Source organism: Mytilus galloprovincialis, chromosome 1, assembly GCF_965363235.1.
Source record: "Mytilus galloprovincialis chromosome 1, xbMytGall1.hap1.1, whole genome shotgun sequence".
NCBI classification, from domain to species: domain Eukaryota; kingdom Metazoa; phylum Mollusca; class Bivalvia; order Mytilida; family Mytilidae; genus Mytilus; species Mytilus galloprovincialis.
The window spans coordinates 128,418,440-128,440,197 of record NC_134838.1 but is presented as its reverse complement, the minus strand read 5'-3'; the positions used below and the strand labels follow the sequence as shown (position 1 = coordinate 128,440,197).

General features: G+C 32.8%; 1 protein-coding gene across 3 annotated transcripts; it reads right to left on the bottom strand.

Moving 5' to 3' along the window:
* Window positions 1-4,146: 4,146 nt before the first annotated feature.
* Window positions 4,147-21,480, bottom strand: LOC143058826 (uncharacterized). Of its 3 annotated transcripts, none has more exons than XM_076232306.1 (8): window positions 20,974-21,480; window positions 11,757-11,812; window positions 10,463-10,510; window positions 8,624-9,981; window positions 7,254-7,328; window positions 6,106-6,176; window positions 5,578-5,709; window positions 4,147-4,353 (listed from the first exon to the last, which is right to left on the bottom strand). In XM_076232306.1, exons 1-8 carry the CDS (start codon window positions 21,201-21,203, stop codon window positions 4,218-4,220), a joined length of 2,106 nt encoding a protein of 701 aa, XP_076088421.1. In that variant the 5' UTR covers window positions 21,204-21,480; the 3' UTR covers window positions 4,147-4,217. The 3 variants fall into 3 exon arrangements, with proteins under 3 accessions (XP_076088421.1, XP_076088433.1, XP_076088427.1); XM_076232318.1 differs by lacking the exon at window positions 20,974-21,480 and adding an exon at window positions 13,057-13,275; XM_076232312.1 differs by lacking the exon at window positions 5,578-5,709 and having other exon boundaries at window positions 20,974-21,470.
* Window positions 21,481-21,758: the final 278 nt, after the last annotated feature.

Genomic DNA, 21,758 nt, shown 5'->3' with positions numbered 1-21,758 from the left:
ATTATATCTGGTTTATTGTGTCACCTCAGTTGGTTCTGATTTTGAGATTTAGTCTTGGGTCAAGGTCTTGTGTACGTTCATTGTTTGGTAGTTTGCTGACAACCTTATTTGCCATATAGCTCTTGCGCGCTACAATATATATAGGTAAATTCTTCTGGCAAGCTGTATTTCTATCAAAATATATATATATGCACTAAAACTTCCGTTTCAATGTTGAGCGAGTGGTTGGAAAACTATAAAGCTATATTGCACGAATTATTCGGCAAATTGAATTGTCTTTCAGCACAGCTTTCATTAGGGAAATGTAATTAAGTACTTACATAGCAAATTCATTACTAGTTTATCCTGCACAATGACGATCACTAATACGCTTGATGAACGTTAATAGTGAAGGGATACAGGCGATCCCCTCTATCTGGTGAATGACGTCTTAAAGGCGCTCATAATTGGTAAGGTTTTTTCCGGTGATAGACACGCTCGATAGTGGTCTATTTTCAAAACAGAACTTTAAAGAAAGAATGAAAACTGCCGTTTCCCTCTCCAATCTCATGTAGCCCCATTGTTGACAGCGAAAGTTGACCTACTACCTACATTGCATGTTGAGGTTTGAATCATCTCCATCAAACATAATTATGGTTAAATTAAACAAATACCGATTTTAAATTCGTATACGATTTCTGTAAATGGTTTAAATAATGAGTAAAGGATTATTAAAGATACCCCTGCTTCTACGTAGACTCGTACTTTGGCTTTCCTACAACGACGTCACTAAGTTTGATTTATTTGGAATACTTCGTAATACTGATTTTTCGGATTGTAAAAGAAACGTTAATAGTGTAAGGGAGAGCTAAAGACCTATAGATGGTGAAAGTCGATCTGTTTATTTGTGTCTCTAGTCCGAGATTACTAAGACGTCCAACAGCTGTTTTGTCAGACACGCTGGGTGCCGTGGGACGTCAGAGCTCGTCCCATATCAAAAAGTGAATATTGCCCGTCCAAAATAGATGCGCTGCTTCGTCGCTTCTGATGCCAACTAACGGCCTTGGAATCATATAATTCGTTTATCAATTTGTTTTTTTTTCATTTATCTCTTCGTTTATGTAAGTTTTATCTACCTGACACCCTTTATTTTCTTAATTTCAGACAGTTTTCACAGTGACCCATCGTTTCAGAACTTTTTACTTTTATTGTCGTCAAGTTACGAGAGATTTCGTGACTCGAGACGAAATATACAAATATTTATGCTTTTTCAACTCCTTTATAGGAGATCGGCATTTAGTAACCAACCCCTATTTGAATGAATGAATGATTTATTATAGTGCAACCTGTATATATAAAATAGATACATATCAATACAATATTACATTACAGCCAGCCAGACAGGCTTACGATGCACTGACAAATTAAAAAAAAAAGTTAAAAATTTTGAAAAATAGATAACACATAGTTTTGGACGAATATCTAAATTATTAGAAAATTCAACAGTTCAAGTAAAATAGTTAACGTAAGGGTACCCAAATTGCACAGGGTACCCATATTGCACCTATTTAGAAACAATAGCAACGATAATCTTAGAAGATTTCCTACAGACTAAACTATTTGTGTTTTTATGATTTGATACTATGGACGTCTTTCAACATAGGTAAACATATTTAGATAAACACAAAACGTTCACAGTATATATCAACAGATGGACTGTTTACTGAAAAAGCCAAATGTACGAAAACGCCACCATGCGACGTCATCAAAACGTCATCTTTTTGAAATTAGCAAATACAATATGACGCAACGTTAGATATTGCTACTACCCCGAAAAATAGCGTTAAGTAAATATTTGACGGGAAATTTTATATAGAAATACTGAAATAAATATTTAAAATTATACACGAAAATAAAGATTGATTCTTAAATTTTCACATTATGATACAGAAAGAATAAAAATATTATATTCATAGGCTTAGGAAGTCACAGATTATCCGAAAAACGTTTACTTTAGCGTTGTCCCATGTAACAAACTCGAAACATAAAACTTTGAAATGTTGCATGAACATTCTATGACGTGATATATTTCAGTATAGTTAACATGGCTGTCTCCATTTAAAATTTGCATACATATTTTCAAAAAAAATATGATGTACGGAAATGTCCCATCGGAAATTTAATTTGGAAACTTGAAACATTTCAGTTCAAAAATAAAATTTTGACAGATAATTCATTAAATTGTAAGCACGATCGTTTTGTACTAAGTGTTAGCTCCCAAAATTCGAATTGAAAAATGAATTGAGCTACATATTCAATTCAAAACAATAGATTTGCAATGTCTTGCGGAAATGTCCGAGTTAAACTTTCATGCCTTCAAAAAACTTTATCGGCCAAAAAAACAGAGATTTGATTTCGTGAAGATTATTTTTCGGCTTTGATAACTTTACCAGTAAAAAGTACTTTTGAAGTTGAAGTTGGTACACCAAATAGCATTAAGATTACAGGGTTATCTATAGAAACTACGTATTAATGAAAATGTCTTGCAAGTTTGTCCGCTATCATAATTTGACGTTGCCACAAGCTTGATATGCTAGGGACGGCATGAATTGCATTCGCGTGTTCCTTCCTACATTAAATATAAATGTCCTGCTTTCAACAAAACGATATGATGCACACATTACAAAAATACACATCTATAAGACGATCAAAAAGTAAGAAAACTTCAGTATCATAAGTATGAGCTATTGTATGTCACTGCTTGAATAAAATCATACTCGGGTTGAAGATATAATGCAGCAATATTCCTCCAAAAACACATAATTACTAGCAGTAAAATTGAATATCCTATGTTATTTATAAAATCAGATTGGATTAATGGATTCTCACGGTATTTATACTTGTGTGTTATACTTTGCATTTACCCAAAAAGGAAAGCAGGAAGAATTAGATAAAGCGCGTTTCCAATTTAACGTAATTTTTCTGTTACACTAAATGGTAGCAATATCTGACGTTGCGTCTATATTATGAGTATCCATTTCGTAAAATATGAAGAGTAAGCATGGACTATTATCCAATTGTTCAAAATATTTGAAGAAATTAAACAAAAGCTCGGTTATTATAGACTTTTGACGATGTGAATTTCAGCATGGATGCAATTTGGGTACTCCTCATTACAGAATCATGGATAGTTTGGAGGTTGATTCAAACCCATTTTTTTATGACTCAATATGAATTAAAAATTAAACTGGTGTGCCTATACAATGAAGAAGGATAGGGCTACAAAATAAACACAGTATGGACATTTTTTCTTGATCATAAAAAAACGTAGGTGAAAAAACTGTCAAAATAGGTGCAATTTGGGTACCGTCACGTTAAATAATTTCTCTTCTGATACGATCACAGTCCAAGATAAAGTTCGCTATACTTTTGTTGTTGCTATAACAGTCGGAAGCTCTCGGACATTTAGATTACTTGCATCGTAAATGAACGAGTTGTGAGATAATGGTCATTTGCCTAAATCATCGCTTTTTTTTCGTGGTCACGTAACAATCTTTGAAAATGAAAGTCAAATTGCAGAAATCAATGGGTCACTGTGAAAATTGTTTAAATATGGAAAAATAAAGGGTGGCAGGTAGGTGAAGCTGACATAAATGAAGTGATAAATGAAAAATGAACAAATTGATACCTGATTTATATAATTCCAAGTCCGTTAGTTGGCACCAGAAGCGACGAAGCAGCGCATTAATTTTGACGGGCAAATATCCTCTGTTTGGTATGGGACGTGCCCTGATGTCCCACGGCCCCACTTTGTCTGGCAAAACCGCCTTTGGACGTCAGAGTAATCTCTGACTAGTGTGTCTCCTTCTCATCAATTTCAGTATGACATTTGGATGGTTTTCCAAAAAATAAAAACAAAATGATTGACGTGTGAGGCTTGGAAGTCTGGCTAAACACATAGGAAATTGCCATTCCATCCCCCCCCCCCAAAAAAAATCATGTAATCAAGACTAAATTCAATGGAGTTAAAGTAATGACGTCATTAACAATGGCACAGCCAGTGGTATTTTTTTTCTAGCACAAAAAATAAAGTCATTGGCATGCATTAAATGCACTGTATGCAGTACAAGTTTTCATTCCTTGAATAATATAAAAACATTTAAAACAAATTATAAAACAAATTTAATTCAATAATAAAAACTGTAACAACCATTCAACAAACAATAAAGCACACCGGCTTAAGCGTTCCATATATACTTATAATCGCTTGCCCAGTCCCTATTTTTCATACTAGAACGTGTATTGTAAAATCTAGAAAATGCTTCTCTTAGTTTCTTTTTGGAGTCTTTATCTGGATTACCAGAGAGTCGTACTCTATAATAAAAGAAAACAATGTATTATTCATGGTTAAATCACATGTATTTGTTTTAAATCTGTTTGTAAATGGCAAGGTTTAAATGCCATTTTGAAGACTGTAATGGATGTGTTACTGTCCGTTACGCCTCCGTTTGATTAGACTATCTATCTTGACTTTACTCTAATGATAAGTAAAAAGAACCAGACTGTGTTTTACTGATTTCCATGCACATTACTCTTTGGATAAGAAAAAAAAACAGTATGTTACTTATTGTGTTCCCAAAATAAACTTCACCAGGTACTGAAATCTTACATTTAAAAAAACAAATAGATGAATGTTTCATTTCAATCATTATAATAGCATTGCAAGTACTGGGTACCATCTAGCATGCCAGTCCGTCAGAAACATTATGAATTAAGTATGACGACGCGTAAGTCGAAATTGTGATCTTTCATATATATATATTTTACTTTAGATTAGAAAATTTGAGTTTCATGCAAGTCAGGTTCTTTGTACCGAGCTCGTTCTGTTGCAGATTTCAAAGAAATACTGGTAAAAAAAACATTTCAAAACATTACTGTTCCTATGGATGCACAAGTCACCATTCTAATGTCCTCTTATCAATAATTTAGTTTGGAGTAAAATGGCTGACTTGATTTTTTAAATATTCATGATGACTGCTGTCATTGATACCTATTGCAATGGTATGTTAACAAATCACAATGATACAAAGACGACAACAATAAGACGAGGCAAAAATACATAACGATTACATGTACATCACTTCACAGAAAACAACACGAGATCATGCAGAATTAGACATGCAATACGTTTACATACACAAACAGTACATGACAGGTAAACAGGAATTGTTAAAGTTGATAACACTTCTTAAAAGAGAAGTTATTAAGGATGACATAACTAAAACGTCGGATGCTATTGTTTGATAAATTAGACGTGGACAATGATTATGTTCTATATCAGAATTATCTCCCGTTTACCAGTGTTAAGTCAGATATATTAGTAAAGTATGTGTTATGTCTCTCTTGTGAACACCCAAATAGACACTTCCAATGATGTTCAGAAGGTTAGCAAAGAAAGACAGTACTGAATGATAATTATGAGACGATTACAGAGCAATGTAAGAGAAGCCAAAACCATAATCTACTGTATATTTATATACTTAAAGGCATGCGTATTTAAAAAGCAGACTGAATTAGTAAGCGTTTCAATCCACATACTTCCCCAACGGTTTCTTCTTGTCAGATTCGCGTTTTATTTGAACATCAATACTACACACAGACATTTCAAGAGAAGTTAGCCTGTCCAGTTCAACTTCCACACCAGGCACAGACATTTCAAGAGAAGCTAGCCTGTCCAATGAGTTCAAGTGTTTATGACGATATTGATACAATTGTTATTACAAGTTTGAAATACAATTCCGTAGCCAGCAAAAGCAATACACAGGTTTTATTATAAAGTGATTCCTATCTCAAAACACATTTTGAATATTAAAAATGTGACTTGTTTCAACATTCAACATAAAACAGTTAAGAACAAATATAAATGCAAAATATGTTAATGCCAGATATGTGTCTAAATATTAATTCAAGTAAACACAATGAATGGCATAAAGAAACTAAACATCGACACATAGGTGTTGACCTTGAGCGGAAAAGGACAATTAAATTTAAAGATTTGACAATAACAAGCAGCTTTAATAATGCCAAGACATGTTCATTAGAAACTTGGTAATAGATAATACCTACCCCGAATTACTTCCCTCCGCAGCTTTAAGCGATTGGTTACGTAACCACTGACCAGAACTCTGGTAATTGTCCTGTTGTAATTGAGAAAAAGATAAAAATAAAAACATATCATGCAAATGACTTATATATTTTCTCATAATGTTGTAACTTTTATTGATATGTTACAACGATTATATGAAATTCACAAAATCCTGAATTATAACGTATATGGATCTGTATGCGGATGATATCATGTTCTGGTGATGACTCTTCAATTTCAAATATTCACTGACTCTCTGTACCAAAAATAAAATCTAATGAACAACGTGCTGACCTTTACTGGTAGTCGAAATGCGCCCTTTTATGATTATTTTGGTAATATATGTCTTCAACATGTTTTAATTCTTATACATCCTTAACTTTTGCATATTCGGCTTTGAGGTTATGATGACAACTTTAAAAAAACGTTTCAGACGCATGTCATTAAAAGTTTTCAAGTTTATCAGCACTGAGTCTATACCGCTGCTGTAGACCTATCTGTCCCGGAACTATCGGCCTCTAAGTTATTACCAACTCGGTATTCAGTACTTCGTAACTGACATGAATTGTAACAAATTCTCTTCAAAATTGTTCGTTCAAGTTTTTCAGCTCTTCGTCTATACCGCTTCCGCGCTTCATATAAAATGTACTTCGGTCAGCGCTTTTACAATAAATTTATATGCAAAAGCATTCAGTTTTTAAATAAATTGCAACCAAACTGTTGTTGGGTAGAGTTTACATCATTCGGCTTTGAGCGTTTAAACTAAACGGTAGGTATCATAAATATTTTTTTTTTCCAAAAGGTTTTATTCAGAGTTTTTATTTGTCGGTTTATATGGAAATAAATGACACAAAAGTCATTACAACAGTTCAACAATACTAAATAACACTTAATATTCAAAATATCTACAAACTGTACATCGAATCTAAAGTAATTTTAGTATATTAAATTAGATAGGTGATCTCTTGCAGCATGTCAGTTCCTGCTGAAGTACTTTACATTTAAAAAGGAACTTTATATGTATATGTATAGTGTTACATTCATCTTATTGTGTATATATGTACCTTTCTTCTACTCAATATAACTTTAAACTTTGATCATATTCATGAATAAATATTTTTCTACTCACCAACATGTAAGATGGAAGCCCTTTTAATGCTTCAGGTGTTTTGATTGGTTCTCTAAATGGTGGTCCTCCTAATGTCTTCAAATTAAAACAAAATAGGTATTACATTAATTCGTCTTTAGTGTCGGTTAATCACTAGTTATTGAAAAAAATAATACACATGATACAACAAAAGAAAACCTACTTAACACATCTACTAATACTTAGAGCAACACACTCTCTCCCACTTTCTATGGTATGTCAGATATAGAAAATAAATTATTCATAACTAGAAAATGATAAATTTATAATGTTTCCCAATTTTGAAATGGGTAATTTGCGTTCCATTTCAAATAAAGTTAATTAGTAAGCATAAAACCGCTACATCTTCATTTCAAATTTAGTACTTCTTGTGTTACGATTCATTGTGTGATAATGAATGTGTTGTTTAATGTATTCGAACAACACATATTTATGGGATATGAGTATGAATTGTGTAATATACCGCTAAGCGGGATGTTTAAAGAGATAATTGACAAGGAAAACAGTTAAGCCTGCCAATTGATATTTTATCGTGTGTTTTTCTATGTTGTGATGTTATGCTATTGTTTCAGAAAAAGGGAGAACGCTTGATACCATTAAGACGTTTAATCCCGCTGCAAATGTTTGCACCTGTTCTAAGTCAGGAATCTGATGTACAGTAGTTGTCGTTTGTTTATGTAATTTATACGTGTTTTCGTTTCTGTTTTTTTTATATAGATTAGACCGTTGGTTTTCCCGTTTGAATGCTTTTACACTAGTAATTTTGGGGCCCTTTATAGCTTGTTCGGTGTGAGCCAAGACTCCGTGTTGAAGGCCGTGCATTGACCTATAATGGTTTACTTTTTTAAATTGTTATTTGGATGGAGAGTTGTCTCATTGGCGCTCACACCACATCTTCCTATATCTATGTCATCGTCTCTTAGTCGACCAGTCTTTTGCTCTTATTTAAAAAGCTAATTGCTTAGCAGAGTAATTCAAAAACTTATTTCTAATACTTCGTTTGACCATGTTCGAATTTTTTCATGTTTGGGATTACTCAAACCTCCTCCTAACCTTGGTCTTGTTTTGATAACAATGATTTCAAAGTTAGTATTCAAACGTTATAAGTTTGACGAAATCTATGTAATTAGGATGTACGATATTTGCAGTCCTCATTTTTGGTGATATAAGATATCTTTTATTATTTTTAAAGACAAATTGTATTTCCATTAAATTTCAGGGTTGTAATTGAGGGTTAAAACACCAGGCCTTATAAGACCAAATCCTCACCAATGGTTTGATTTTGATTTGCGTTCTTTTTGGAATGGCTCGAATGGGTTTGATCAACGATGGCTTATCCTGTAATTACTTACATGAGGGGGTTGATCTGAATTAATGTTTGTTGATTCTCTATCTACTCCATGTGGAGACTCACGAACTGGAGTTATATTTGGCACATTTTCATAAACATATGTTTTAGTTTTTCCACTTTTGTTTTTTAGACTACGATCAACAGCCGGAAGTAGTTCACCTAACGGAAGGTTAACACTTGTATGAGCTCTATAAAAATCCAAGTATGGAAATCTTGTTTTATTAAGAAGCTCAGTTTGAGCTAGTCTTTGACTATGTTCTTCACGTATACTCCGAACATTCTTTTTAGACACTGGTCTTTGTGAACTTGTGTTAAATTTAAGTTCTGGACTTGTACAATACAACGGATATTGAGTTCTATCAGTCTGAAGACTTGAATTAGAGCGTACTAAAGTTTTCTGTTGGTCATAAAATTCTTTTTGATTATTTATAGCTGTTTTATTCTGCTCGATTTGATTTTTACCTTCCTTTGCATCCTGAATACTAATTGTCCTCACTGTTAACCGAGTGGATCTAAGTTCACGTATTTTGACCATATCGGCAATATCTCTCTGACTTCCCATTTGTGAATATGTCCTCTCCAATAGTTTTGTAATATTATCTGACGTACCATCTTGGTATCCCGTCTTGTAGTATTTGAATGGACCAGACAGTATATCAGTCCTGTCGGTGTCAAGGTCTTTTACTCCTTCGTCTTCCGAGTCCCCATATAACTGGGATCTGAGAGTACTTTGGTGCGTATATGAAAATTTGGTAGGCTTACGAGCTGAGTTGAAAGATTTGAAGTCACTATCAAGATCTAAATATGGCATAGCCCAACCACTTAGGTCTGTCTCCTGATTCCTACAAGTAAATTTCCTGTCTCTATTTAGCTTTTCGTCCGCACTAGAAGATTTCGATCCATACCCTTCATCTTCCTCATCATACACCCCATTATCTATCGATTGATATAGTTTGGCACATTTAAGGAGTCGTTTGAGTTTAGATGTATTACCAGGGTTAGTCCATGCACTATCGTCTTCAGTACTAACACTTCTACACCGTTTTGTCGGTCGTAATTTCTCGAAATCTTCCGGGATGCTTTGTGACTTTGAGATGATCCCCATATCATCCTTACTTCTGCTCCTAAGAAGTCTTCTTTTGTGATCATTATCAGAAACAGAACTTGAATGGGCAGATTTTACTGCACTTTGATTTCTATTCTTTATCAGTTTCTGTTCTGTTTCTTTCTTTTCAGTGACAAAGAAATTTGAATGAAGACTATGTTTCTCAAAAGTTTCGGCATCATAATGTCCAGAACACCGGCTCCTCGGGACATGTCGAAAAACAAAATCTTCAGTAGTTATTCGAAGTTTTCTATCTGAAATAAAACATTATTTTATCAGAATATAATTGTACTCAGCTAGATACATGTAAGTAAGGAAGGGAGAATTTTTTATAATTTAAATTACAACAGATTTGTTTTCAAATATTATTGTATTCGCCTAAATAAACAAACGAAGAAAAAAGAAAATAAAGCACTATTTTATAATTCAAATTACAGATTGGATCAATGTCAGGTATCGATGGCCCCACCCGTTTAAATATCACAATATATTTTAATTTCTATCTGCCTTGCACAACATACCTATAGTTTTATTTGTGAATGTGTTATCGTTTAGATTTTGCATGAAATATTTGCCACTGAACATTAAGCTTGTAACAAAACAAACTCTCAATGATAGTCATATTAAGTGGGGGACAATTATGTTTTGAACAATCTCTCTCTTTATGGTGTTTTTACAACTTCTTGATAAGCCTACATTTGTCTAAGCCTTGTGTATAATTGTGTATATATTTACCTTTCTTTGCCTGTATCAGTAATTGTATCTTCACCCATTCAACGACACCTAAAACAGGACATATAATTTAGTTATAGCTTTCATAGCTGGTTCTACATACAACGGAGTTTATACAGACTAGTATTAGTTACAGCTTTCATAGCTGGTTCTACATACAACGGAGTTTATACAGACTAGTAGAAGATGTTCATGGTTCACATATAAATTTTGGAAAGAGGCAGGTGAAATATAAAAAAAGAAGATGTGGTATGATTGCCAATGAGACAACTCTCCACATGAGACCAAAATGACACAGAAATTAACAACTATAGCTATTAGAAAATGTGTCCGTAAGGCTTGTTTCATTCCTTTTCAGTCCAACACAATGACAACAAAAAAATGTCCCCCATCAATCTAGATTGCCAGCATGTCCTCTTTTAATTCAAAATATTGTCTCGCTACAAGTTTTTTATATTTTATCAATACGTTTTGTTTTAACTCCTTTCAAAATACTTGTCTATAATGATTGTGTGTTTTCGCTCGATACATGATGGCATACCATCAAAGTCTTGAAGTTCGCTAAAAGTGAACGATATGTTCAAAAGGCCGCATTACATAAGCAATTGAAAGAAGGTTACTAAATGTTAATATTTCTAACTTTTTTTCTTTTTGTAAAAACATGTTTTTAATTTCCCCTTTTAATACAAAAGTGTGTTGGTTTCGTTTCACAGAATTTAATTACTGAGTTATAGCTTCTTGACCTTATGCTCCCGAGTATAATAGTTTCTGTATTAAATATTTAAACATTTTAAACAGAATATTAAAAGATGTATAAGAATGTTTATTTTCCAAGTGAATAGCAGAACTTGTCATATCTCTCAATGAGTTAACATTAAAAAAATTGTCCAGATTTCCAACAGTGAAATGGCAATAAGTTTTCCTAAATTCAATTAAAATATTTCAAAACCCATTGAAACATAAAATAAACCTTGTCAGTATATCTTTGTTAATGAGTAGTTTTTCTATGGTACTTAACAAATTTTATGGCCTACTACAAACCGGATTGCTTGATCGACCATCAATTAAGAAAAAATGTTACGAGAGTTTTATTTATCAGTCATTTAAATTTAGAAATAAACATATTTTGAATAAAACGATCAAGCGTAAAAAATATTAAATATATCTCTGCATGCATTATACTTTACAAAAATACAGAGAGACAAACAAACAAGATTACTGTATACTCAGACGGCTTCTTTAATACCAAATTAATGACGATAATACGTTGTATATAGTCTACATATATAATGAATACCTTCTCCACTGTCGGGTGTAATCCAACCACAAAGTTTCTCAAATCGTAAGGTTTTTCTGAAAATATAGAGAAAAATTATAAAATGTATATATCTCAAAATTTACTTTTTATATATAAGATTCTAACGATAAAGTCAAGTGTCACAAACACAAGCTGGATACTGATGAAAATCTACTATAGTAAAAATAAACTTAAAGTAAGTTGTAAGCATCGGAAAAGGGAGAAGGTTTGGTACCATTAAAATGTTTAATCCCGCTGCAATTGTTTGCATCTGTCCTAAGGCAGGAATCTGATGTTCAGTGGTTGTCGATTGTTTAGGGACGACATCAAAAGATCAATGTAAGATAAAAAAAAACTTAATTCAAATAGTTTGGGGGTTAGGGGGTCTTTGCAAGATGCAGTTATCCGACATTGATTTTTACATATATCTATATGGGTCAATCAATTTTTCCCAAATTAAGTTAAGAGGGGGTGGTGGGGGGGGGGGGGGGTCAGTGAAAAAACTTTGGGAACTAAGTTTTTTATCCTTCATTGAACTTTTGATGTGGTTCAAAAGTGTTCATAGATTAGACCGTTGGTTTTCCAGTTTGAATGGTTCTAGTAAATTTTGGGGCCCTTTATAGCTTGCTGTTCGGTGTGAGCCTAAGCTCCATATGGAAGACCGTAACTTGACCTATAATGGTTTACTTTTTATAAATTATGACTTGGTTGGAGAGTTGTCTCATTGGCACTCATACCACATCTTCCTAAATCTATAGACTCCGAATTGAAGTCTGTTGAATAAATAGCAGCAATACGACTGCCATTCCATGGCTGTTTGTGTGTGCATTTGTGTAGCATTTATTTTCGCAACATGTAATCGTTTAAACATTCAGTATCACAAGATAGGGTAACATACATATTTACAACTAGATGTGTTGATTTCCGGTTATTCATTTTAATATATAACCCTATTGGAGAAGAATTTTTGTTAGTACAAATGTGAATCGGTTATAGTGGTTCAAGGTACAACTTCTGATTTATTGTAAGAACTGAGACGCGACAGTAAGGGACTCTACTACTTTTAAGTAAGATTGATATGTTGATTGATTGGTGTTTAATGCTACTTTCAAAACTATTGTGCTATTTAGTGGCGGTCATTTTTAATTGGTAGGACAACTAACAATGCTTTTTTTCTTGAAAGTCGCTTAAAATCAACATATCATACACTGAATCTTTTAATCAAATGAAAGAAATTCTGACATGTTAAATACTCGCCGAATTAAACTAGATAAAGATATTAAATACAACTATGTCTTACCTTCTTCTTCCTGGAGGCATTTTAAAACATTTATATCCCCCTATTTATGTCATGAAATTATATGAAAATAATTGACTTCAATCAAACGATTTCCTTCTTCCAGAATTAATACAAAATAGTTTACTACCACACCTCACATATCAATGAAAATTACTTTGAATTTTTAAAGATCCAACATTAGATCATACTAAAATATGACTAAATCAATAACTGACTTGCCATTCCCGAAATAAATCTCTTATGTTAAAGTACTTGTCAGCATTCTAATCAGATAATCAATTTAAATGTAAACAATACTTCAAGATGACCGTCTTGAGATAAATAAATTGTATTGTTAGTTTTCTATCTTAAATCTCAATTTAACAATATACATTGTGTATTTCACTTTCTTGAATGATTTATAGTACCGAAGAGTTATAAACACGTTATCGAGTTAAGTATGCAACTTATGCTGTTTTAGTCAACATCTGGATGTATTTACATATGCTTAATCCTTCGCTATGTTTGAACAATACGGACTTTTCTACATATTTTGTCCTGATATCAAATATAAGTGTTTGGTAAATAAAAAATCAAATTAGATGTTGATGTTTTAGGAAGTCAGAATAACTTTGAAAGAAGGCTGAATATAATATCTTGTTGAAAGATAAAAGAAGATGTGGTATGAGTGCAAATGAGATGAAACTCTCCATCCAAGTCACAATTTGTAAATTTAACCATTATAGATCAATTGTCAAATTCTGTAAAACTTTCAAAGAGACAATTTCAACTTTAAATGTTGTGAAATATCCCTTGTGTAATCAACACTCTGGGTCAAGTGTATCATGACAGGACACATAGGCCCTAAAATATTGCATCAACTGAGATACATATATATGTTCAGATTGTTTATAGATCTAATATTTATATTAATATTTACTGTTTGCTTTAAATCACAAGTCTTTTAAAGAAAAGACAAAAACAGTTTTTTTTATGATATGTGACATAGATTGAATTATTGTTGTTCGTAAAATGTCCAGTGGCAAACGTTTCAATCATGTTGAGGACGAGAAGAAATCAACAATAGCATCAACATGTATGTCATGTAACAAGGACATCCGGGATAACATCAACATGTATGTCATGTAACAGGGACATCCGGGATAACATCAACATGTATGTCATGTAACAGGGACATCCGGGATATCATCAACATGTATGTCATGTTACAGGGGCATCCGGGATAACATCAACATGTATGTCATGTAACAGGGACATCCGGGATAACATCAACATGTATGTCATGTAACAGGGACATCCGGGATATCATCAACATGTATGTCATGTAACAGGGACATCCGGGATATCATCAACATGTATGTCATGTAACAGGGACATCCGGGATATCATCAACTTGTATGTCATGTAACAGAGACATCCGGGATAACATCAACATGTATGTCATGTAACAGGGACATCCGGGATAACATCAACATGTATGTCATGTAACAGGGACATCCGGGATAACATCAACATGTATGTCATGTTACAGGGGCATCCGGGATAACATCAACATGTATGTCATGTAACAGGGACATCCGGGATAACATCAACATGTATGTCATGTTACAGGGACATCCGGGATAACATCAACATGTATGTCATGTAACAGGGACATCCGGGATAAAGGTCGAAAAAAATTGATCTACATCAAAGGGTAATAATAAATTGATTAGGGAGAGACATTTCCATTGCAATCGCCCACTTGCGGACCCCTCACGTACTAGATGCATGTGTTCTTATCGTGCAGAGAGCATGGCAAGGGTCGACAGACGGCCAAAATTTACCATATGTCTATCCCTGTGTGTGATATATTAAGAAACAAAGTAAGTCGTAAAGTGTAAACATAACTTTGACAAATGACAATTGAGGTTCACCTTGTTTGGTTAAGATTAAAAGGAGATCTTCAATAAAGTCTAATAAATAACAAAAATCTCTTAAGTCTTAAGGTTTTATAAACTTAATTTGATATGAAACTTAATAAAACTTTTTGATAAGAGATGGTTTATTGTTAAATATAACAAATCACTACATCTAATGTTTATCACCTGTGTACCTTTAAACAAATGATATTCAAAAAAAAGTTTTATTAAATTGTATATTCAATTGTAATAGTTCTTACGTGTTAAAGTCTATAAAGAAAAATATATTATACAGGACATACTTTCTTTGAACAAAAGAAATAAAAGGAAATTTTTTTTTTTAAATTACCGAAAGATAACGGTCAAACGTGAATACTTTAAGTATATAAAACAAAACCAAACCTATTCTTTTAACATGGGATTCAAAATTAATATTAAAAACCATTCATGTCATAGTGTTGAAACTCACATGCAATATACTTAGACAGAGTTTTCTATCAAGGAATGTCTGAATTTGTCTCCAACGAACAAAGGCATGATGGACAGAGATTTCTCAATAAATTTGACATTTTGAATTCCAAATGATAACAAAACGGTGATAAAATGGATAAATATCACGATCGTATATTGACCAGTAGACTTAAATATTCAAGAGATATTTGTTTGGTATCTTTTTCATTGTATATTATAGGGTTATTGCATGAATATTGGGGAATATTGTCCCGAGTAGAATTTTATATTGCACGAGCTTGCGAGTTCAATATATGTTCTACGAACATGCAATAACCCTTTTATTGTATAACAATATAATATTTGAAAGTAAAAATTGGTTTAAACTAAGATTTTATATTTGATGACGTCATAAACTTTGAAGATTTATTGCACTAGTGCAATATTAGAATTTATTGCACGCTAACTTTTGGTTACTTTCTGTGGGAAATATTATATTGCTATGCAATAAATTATGTTATTGTATAGCAATATAATATTTCCCACAGAAAGTAACCAAAAGTTAGCGTGCAATAAATTCTAATATTGCACTAGTGCAATAAATCTTCAAAATTCATGACGTCATCAACGACAAGTTCTTAGTTTAAACCAATTTTTACTTTTAAATATTATATTGCTATACAATAAAAGGGTTATTGCATGAATATTGGGGAATATTGTCCCTCGTAGAACATATATTGCACTCGCAAGCTCGTGCAATATAAAATTCTACTCGGGACAATATTCCCCAATATTCATGCAATAACCCTATATTATTTTTTCCCTTCCAATTCCATTTCTTTGGAGATTTTATTAACAAATCGTACTGTAGACTTGTTTTTATAGACGAAACCTGACTAAAAATATATATCTATTGATTTTTATCATTAGGTTGCTGTCTCATAGACATGTACCCCACATCTTTTTTTCCATTCATACTAGAATAATGTCATTTGTCATTTGTCACCTAAATACTATATAAACTAAATAACTAATTACAAGTGCATGTCTCTGTACTTGAAGAAGTGACATAGTTATGTCAAATTTAATTGAATTTTAATTAAAGTTACTGCATGTTTAACAATTGTACATTTAAATGATAGGCAGTTTATCAGATCACAAGGTGAATAAAGGTTTAGAACTGGCTGAGATCAAATGGTTAATAAGATTTAATATGACTACAGCTATACATTAATAATCTGGTTAAGAAGACTAACTATAATCTACACAACTTCAAAACACACAAATCTTAATCATATAATTATACAAAGATTAACCCTCAACATTTGATGTTTTAATGAATGATTCACTATTCAAAGTTAAAAACAAATGTAAGTGACCTAAGAAATAAATGAATCAACAAATAACAAGAGTTTACTATACAATATGGGTTTGAATCATTGTTGAAGGAAGGTGACCAATACCTGCGTACACCTACATCATTTGAACTCATATGGCATTCATGCCACATCTCTTTATTTTTATATATGACACCACTTTGTACCACATTCAATGAATGTATATGTATGAATGTCAAGATCGAGTAGATGATTTTTTGACATCTTACAACAGAAACCATACTGCATTATAAGAAAACGGCTGGAGGTGAATATATATATAAAAAAAAAGGAAGATGCACTATGAATGCCAATGAGACAACTCTTCACGTACAAGAGACCAAATGACACAGATATTCACAACTATTAGTAAGCTATAAAAGGCCTCGAAATGGAAAATGTGAAATAATTCAAACGAGAAAACTGACGGCCAAATTGAAAATTATGTACAAATAAATAAACAAAAACAAATATGTAACACAGCAATAAACGACAACGACTGAATTACAGGCTCATGACTTGGGACAGGCATATAAATACAGAATGTGACAGGGTTAAACATGTTAAACCCTACCCCTAACCTGGGAAGTAGTGTAACAGTACAACATAAGAACGAACTACGAAAATCAGTTAGAAAAGGCTTAACTCATGGATGGATACACATAGAAATACATCTCTCAAAAACAGAGAGTCGACGCTGCCCGGTACTTGTACATCCCAACAACAACAATATCGCAAAGTACAGTTATGAGAGTACACGCTTACTGACCGGTATATCAAAGCCAATAACAACTAATAAAAAAATGCATCTAAGACAAATTTTCAATCAGTACGCATCCAACATCCAATAATCATATTTTAAACTACTTTTTCAGAACGATACTGCCTGGCCCTTTTGCCTGATTCAAAATTCTAAATGCCATAAGTCAGCAAAGGCGCAATCTGTAAATAAACATTATTTCTTTTCAACAAAAAATATTTCACCATTGACGGGCACAACGGGAAAAAATTGACAACTTTACTGTTGGAATTTTGACAATAGGACGTATTGACGGACATGGGGAAATACTATTTATGCTTAGGTGAAGGAATGGCGGGTGTATAAAAATGAAATTATATGTATGCGAAATGTCGCATCAAAAAGATCACCAAATCTGTTTATTACTTCAACACTTAAAGCTAGAGAGATCTAAGGTTGCCACGATAATAGTTTAATATGTACTAAAGTGGCAAAAAAAAAAATGGGACAAAGAACAGACATATTCAATATCATTTAATTTAAGACAGAGGTGTAAAACAATTATTTCGTCTCAAGTTACAAATTTCTACTTTAAAACTTCTGTAAGAAATTATTTTACTTCTTTTACACAAAGGTCATTAAAACAAGTGAATCTGTTCACTAATGGTACCCTGCAACGCTAAAATTTTAAGGAAAACAGGAAGTTGTTAAGTAATGAATCTGGAAACGTATCACACGGTATAGGTGACTCATATAACCCTAAAAGTAAATTTCATAAATCCTTGTAATGTAGTTCCTGAGAAAAATGTTACGAGAAATATCCATCGGACGAACGGACGAACGGACGGACAGACGGACAGAGAATGAACGCCAGGGATGTATATTAAGGTGAATGTAAGGGGACCAGGTGGATGAGTCCTCTGATGGAGCAACATATTAAGGTGAATGTAAGACGACCAGGTGGATGAGCCCTCTGATGGAGCAACATATTAAGGTAAATGTAAGGGGACCAGGTGGATGAGTCCTCTAATGGAGCAACATATTAAGGTGAATTTAAGGGGACCAGGTGGATGAGTCCTCTGATGGAGCAACATATTAAGGTGAATGTAAGGGGACCAGGTGGATGAGTCCTCTGATGGAGCAACACATTAAGGTGAATTTAAGGGGACCAGGTGGATGAGTCCTCTGAGGGAGCAACATATTAAGGTGAATGTAAGGGGACCAGGTGGATGAGTCCTCTGATGGAGCAACATATATCGTCAATGCATATACATTTGAACATCTCCAAACGTATACAGCTAAAATAAGAAGAAATGTTGGAAACTATATGAATAAAAGAAACAAGAAGGAAAACCTAATGGCATGTATTTCCATTTTTGCCGGAAGCAGGAGCAACCTTAGTTTATTACAAGTTCTTTGATACACCAACGAGGAGTTTTGAGAGAGAAATGTTATAGCACTAACTCCTGTGTCGGTGATACCTTAATTTCATGATAATCATATCAATATCTTTTCATCTATCTAAAAGGTTAATATTTCTTAATTCTGATGCACAAGATGTATGTGTTCCATTATAAAAAAAAGTGTGAAAAATTGGAATTATTGCATTTGGCGGGTTAATTGTGTATGTAACAAAACCGAAGGCAAACATTATTGAAAAATATTTCGAATATGCAGACTAGCATATGGGTCGTTTTCAAAAAATGTCGAATTTTCAGTACACCCATGCTAACTTTTTTATTTCTAATGGAAATTTCAGTTGTAATGGTTTAAATGAAAGCTTGTCGGATTTGTGATTCAGAACATTAATAATAAACACACCTTACATCTATTTTGATAAGATTAAACTGCATTTAAGACCCATTTTGGGGGTATTTGTCTGCGTACAGTGTCAGAAAATCACATTTCAAATGATTTTTTTGCAATTTTCTGATCGCCTTGATATCTGCAAAAGGGACTTTTTAAGAACGTTTAATATTACTCTAACGAAAAATCGTAGCTTCTATATCATTGTATGTAACATATTATCTACAAACTAAATTGAATCTGCGTACAGGAGGTTCATGTCTTTCCTGTTACCGCTACTTAAATCAGCCGTGAAATTATTCTCCCTATCAATATTGAATCAGTCAGTGTTGATCTCAAAAGTGCAAAGTAATCTTTACATTTAAAACGCCTTGTTTCTTGAACGAAAGTGTAGAGAAAAGAAATTTCAAGACATTTAGTGAAAAAAATATAGCGTACTTTTTTTCATGTCTATGCTGTTACCACCAATTTTGATTAAATACACCAACAGTATACTTGTAAAAAGTGCAATAACGTGTTGGAAACCAAATTCACAATAGAAAAACATAATCACTTCACCAAAGGGAGTAGTTATTTCACAACAGCAATCAAAAACGAAGAAATTTGTCTATCCTGTTATGTCTATCCTGTTACTATGGTTGCTATGGTTACAGTAACAGGATAGACAATTGTAGACAAAAACGTCGTTAATTTTTTTATCTTAACATATAGGTGCAAAACGAATGAAATATTTCGTTGTTTGAAGTCATCTTAAGGTTATAACGTATTAATCTTCCCAATTAAGCATTCGCAGGTGCAATACTGATATCGGTAACAGGATAGACAAAAAGGTAACAGGATAGACTTTTATATAGTAATATATCAGAAACGTACGTTCCTGTTACCAATGAAATATAGAGAAAAGTAAACTAACTTATGAGGGATTTACTTGATGTTGGGTTTATTTGAAAGGGTGAAAAAATGCCGAACAATATAAATTGCTATCTTAGACTTGCATTACTGGTGGTAATTTTTACAACCTTTGAAAACCAATTTTTAGAGGCATTTTTCAGTACAACCTGTTAAATTGGCAAATAATCTATTATATTACAGAATGAATATATATAGAAGTTTATTCTCTTGAAAACCATCTAATTGTCTACGTAAAACAAGCTTAACATTTTATCTAAACCTTTTCTTAATAACCCAAAATTTCTTTTGAAAATGGTAACAGGATAGACAAAATAATGTACCACCGATCAAAAAATGTTTCAACATATTTTTGTATGACATCATTAAGATTGCATCTTTTAATATGTTGTTCTTAAAGTACTGCTTGTTTTGATTTGCTTATGTAGAGGGTTGTTTGAATAAGTAACTTTTAATAATTTTTTCAATTTCAAAATTCGACATTTTTTGAAAATGACCCATATCATAGAAATTTTATATTCCAAGAAGGAAGAAAAATATTTCGAAACGTTCGAAAAGCAGTGGTCGGGTGAGCTATTTGAATATTTCGAAACGTTTGAAAAGCAGTGGTCGGGTGAACTATTTGATACGTAATCACTATATTCCAATACAAAACTTTAGAGAAGAAATATATATAAACATACACACCACTAAAGAACATTATGTGTGTAACTACTATAATTTAAGTAACTTTTACCTTTGCTGTGTCGCCTGGAATGCCCTTTCTCTGGGAAAATTAAAGCACAATTTGTCTCCACGAACTGACTTCTCCCTCTGAATTGAATAAACACTTCTCTCAGGGTTGAGAGTCTTTTCTCGATGGAGAGATATCGGGATACGATCTTTATTGTCTCTTTGCATTTGTATTCCACCGAAAGACGACTCTCTCCTTATTCCAAAGCAAAAACGATCTTGAAATTTTGACATTTCTATTTTCCCATTTTCACGGTCCGATTTCCCATATAATAATCTCACTCATATTAAAGTTATAGTTTCATTCACTAATTATGTTACTGAATTTCGAGGCGAGAAACATATGATAGTGGTTTGTCTTTATGACCGCTACCCGTTGTTCGAAGTAATTGATGTTACGATTATTTCTTTATGTATTAGGTAAAAAGAGGTATTTAATCATGGTGTCCTATACATCCAATGTGCAGTTCCGTGACGATAATTCTATAGTAAATACCATGTAATGTATGTATGATAAACTTTGAGCATTTAAAATATTAAGCAGGGTTTCAATGAAACCAAAATAGAAATTAATTCTTCCTGTTGAATTTTACTGTTGACTAAAACATTTAATCTATGTACATTTAAAATATTGAAGAGTCTCAAATGCATCGAAATATTATAATGCGTCGGGTTAAACGCTTTCAATAGCTTTTGTGTTACATTAGAGACTAAAAGTTAGAATACAATGGCAAGTAATATAAAGTTAAAATCGTTTGTCGAGTGTTCTAGTGCAAATCTAATATCCAA

Excerpts from the sequence above, each read along its gene's own strand:
- LOC143058826 (XM_076232306.1), bottom strand. The coding sequence starts at position 21,203 with ATGTCAAAATTTCAAGATCGTTTTTGCTTTGGAATAAGGAGAGAGTCG. Across the intron at positions 10,511-11,756 it reads TACACCCGACAGTGGAGAAG|GTGTCGTTGAATGGGTGAAG; the intron begins GTATTCATTATA and ends GTCCTGTTTTAG. Across the intron at positions 4,354-5,577 it reads AAGAAGAAACCGTTGGGGAA|AGTACGACTCTCTGGTAATC; the intron begins GTATGTGGATTG and ends CTTTTATTATAG.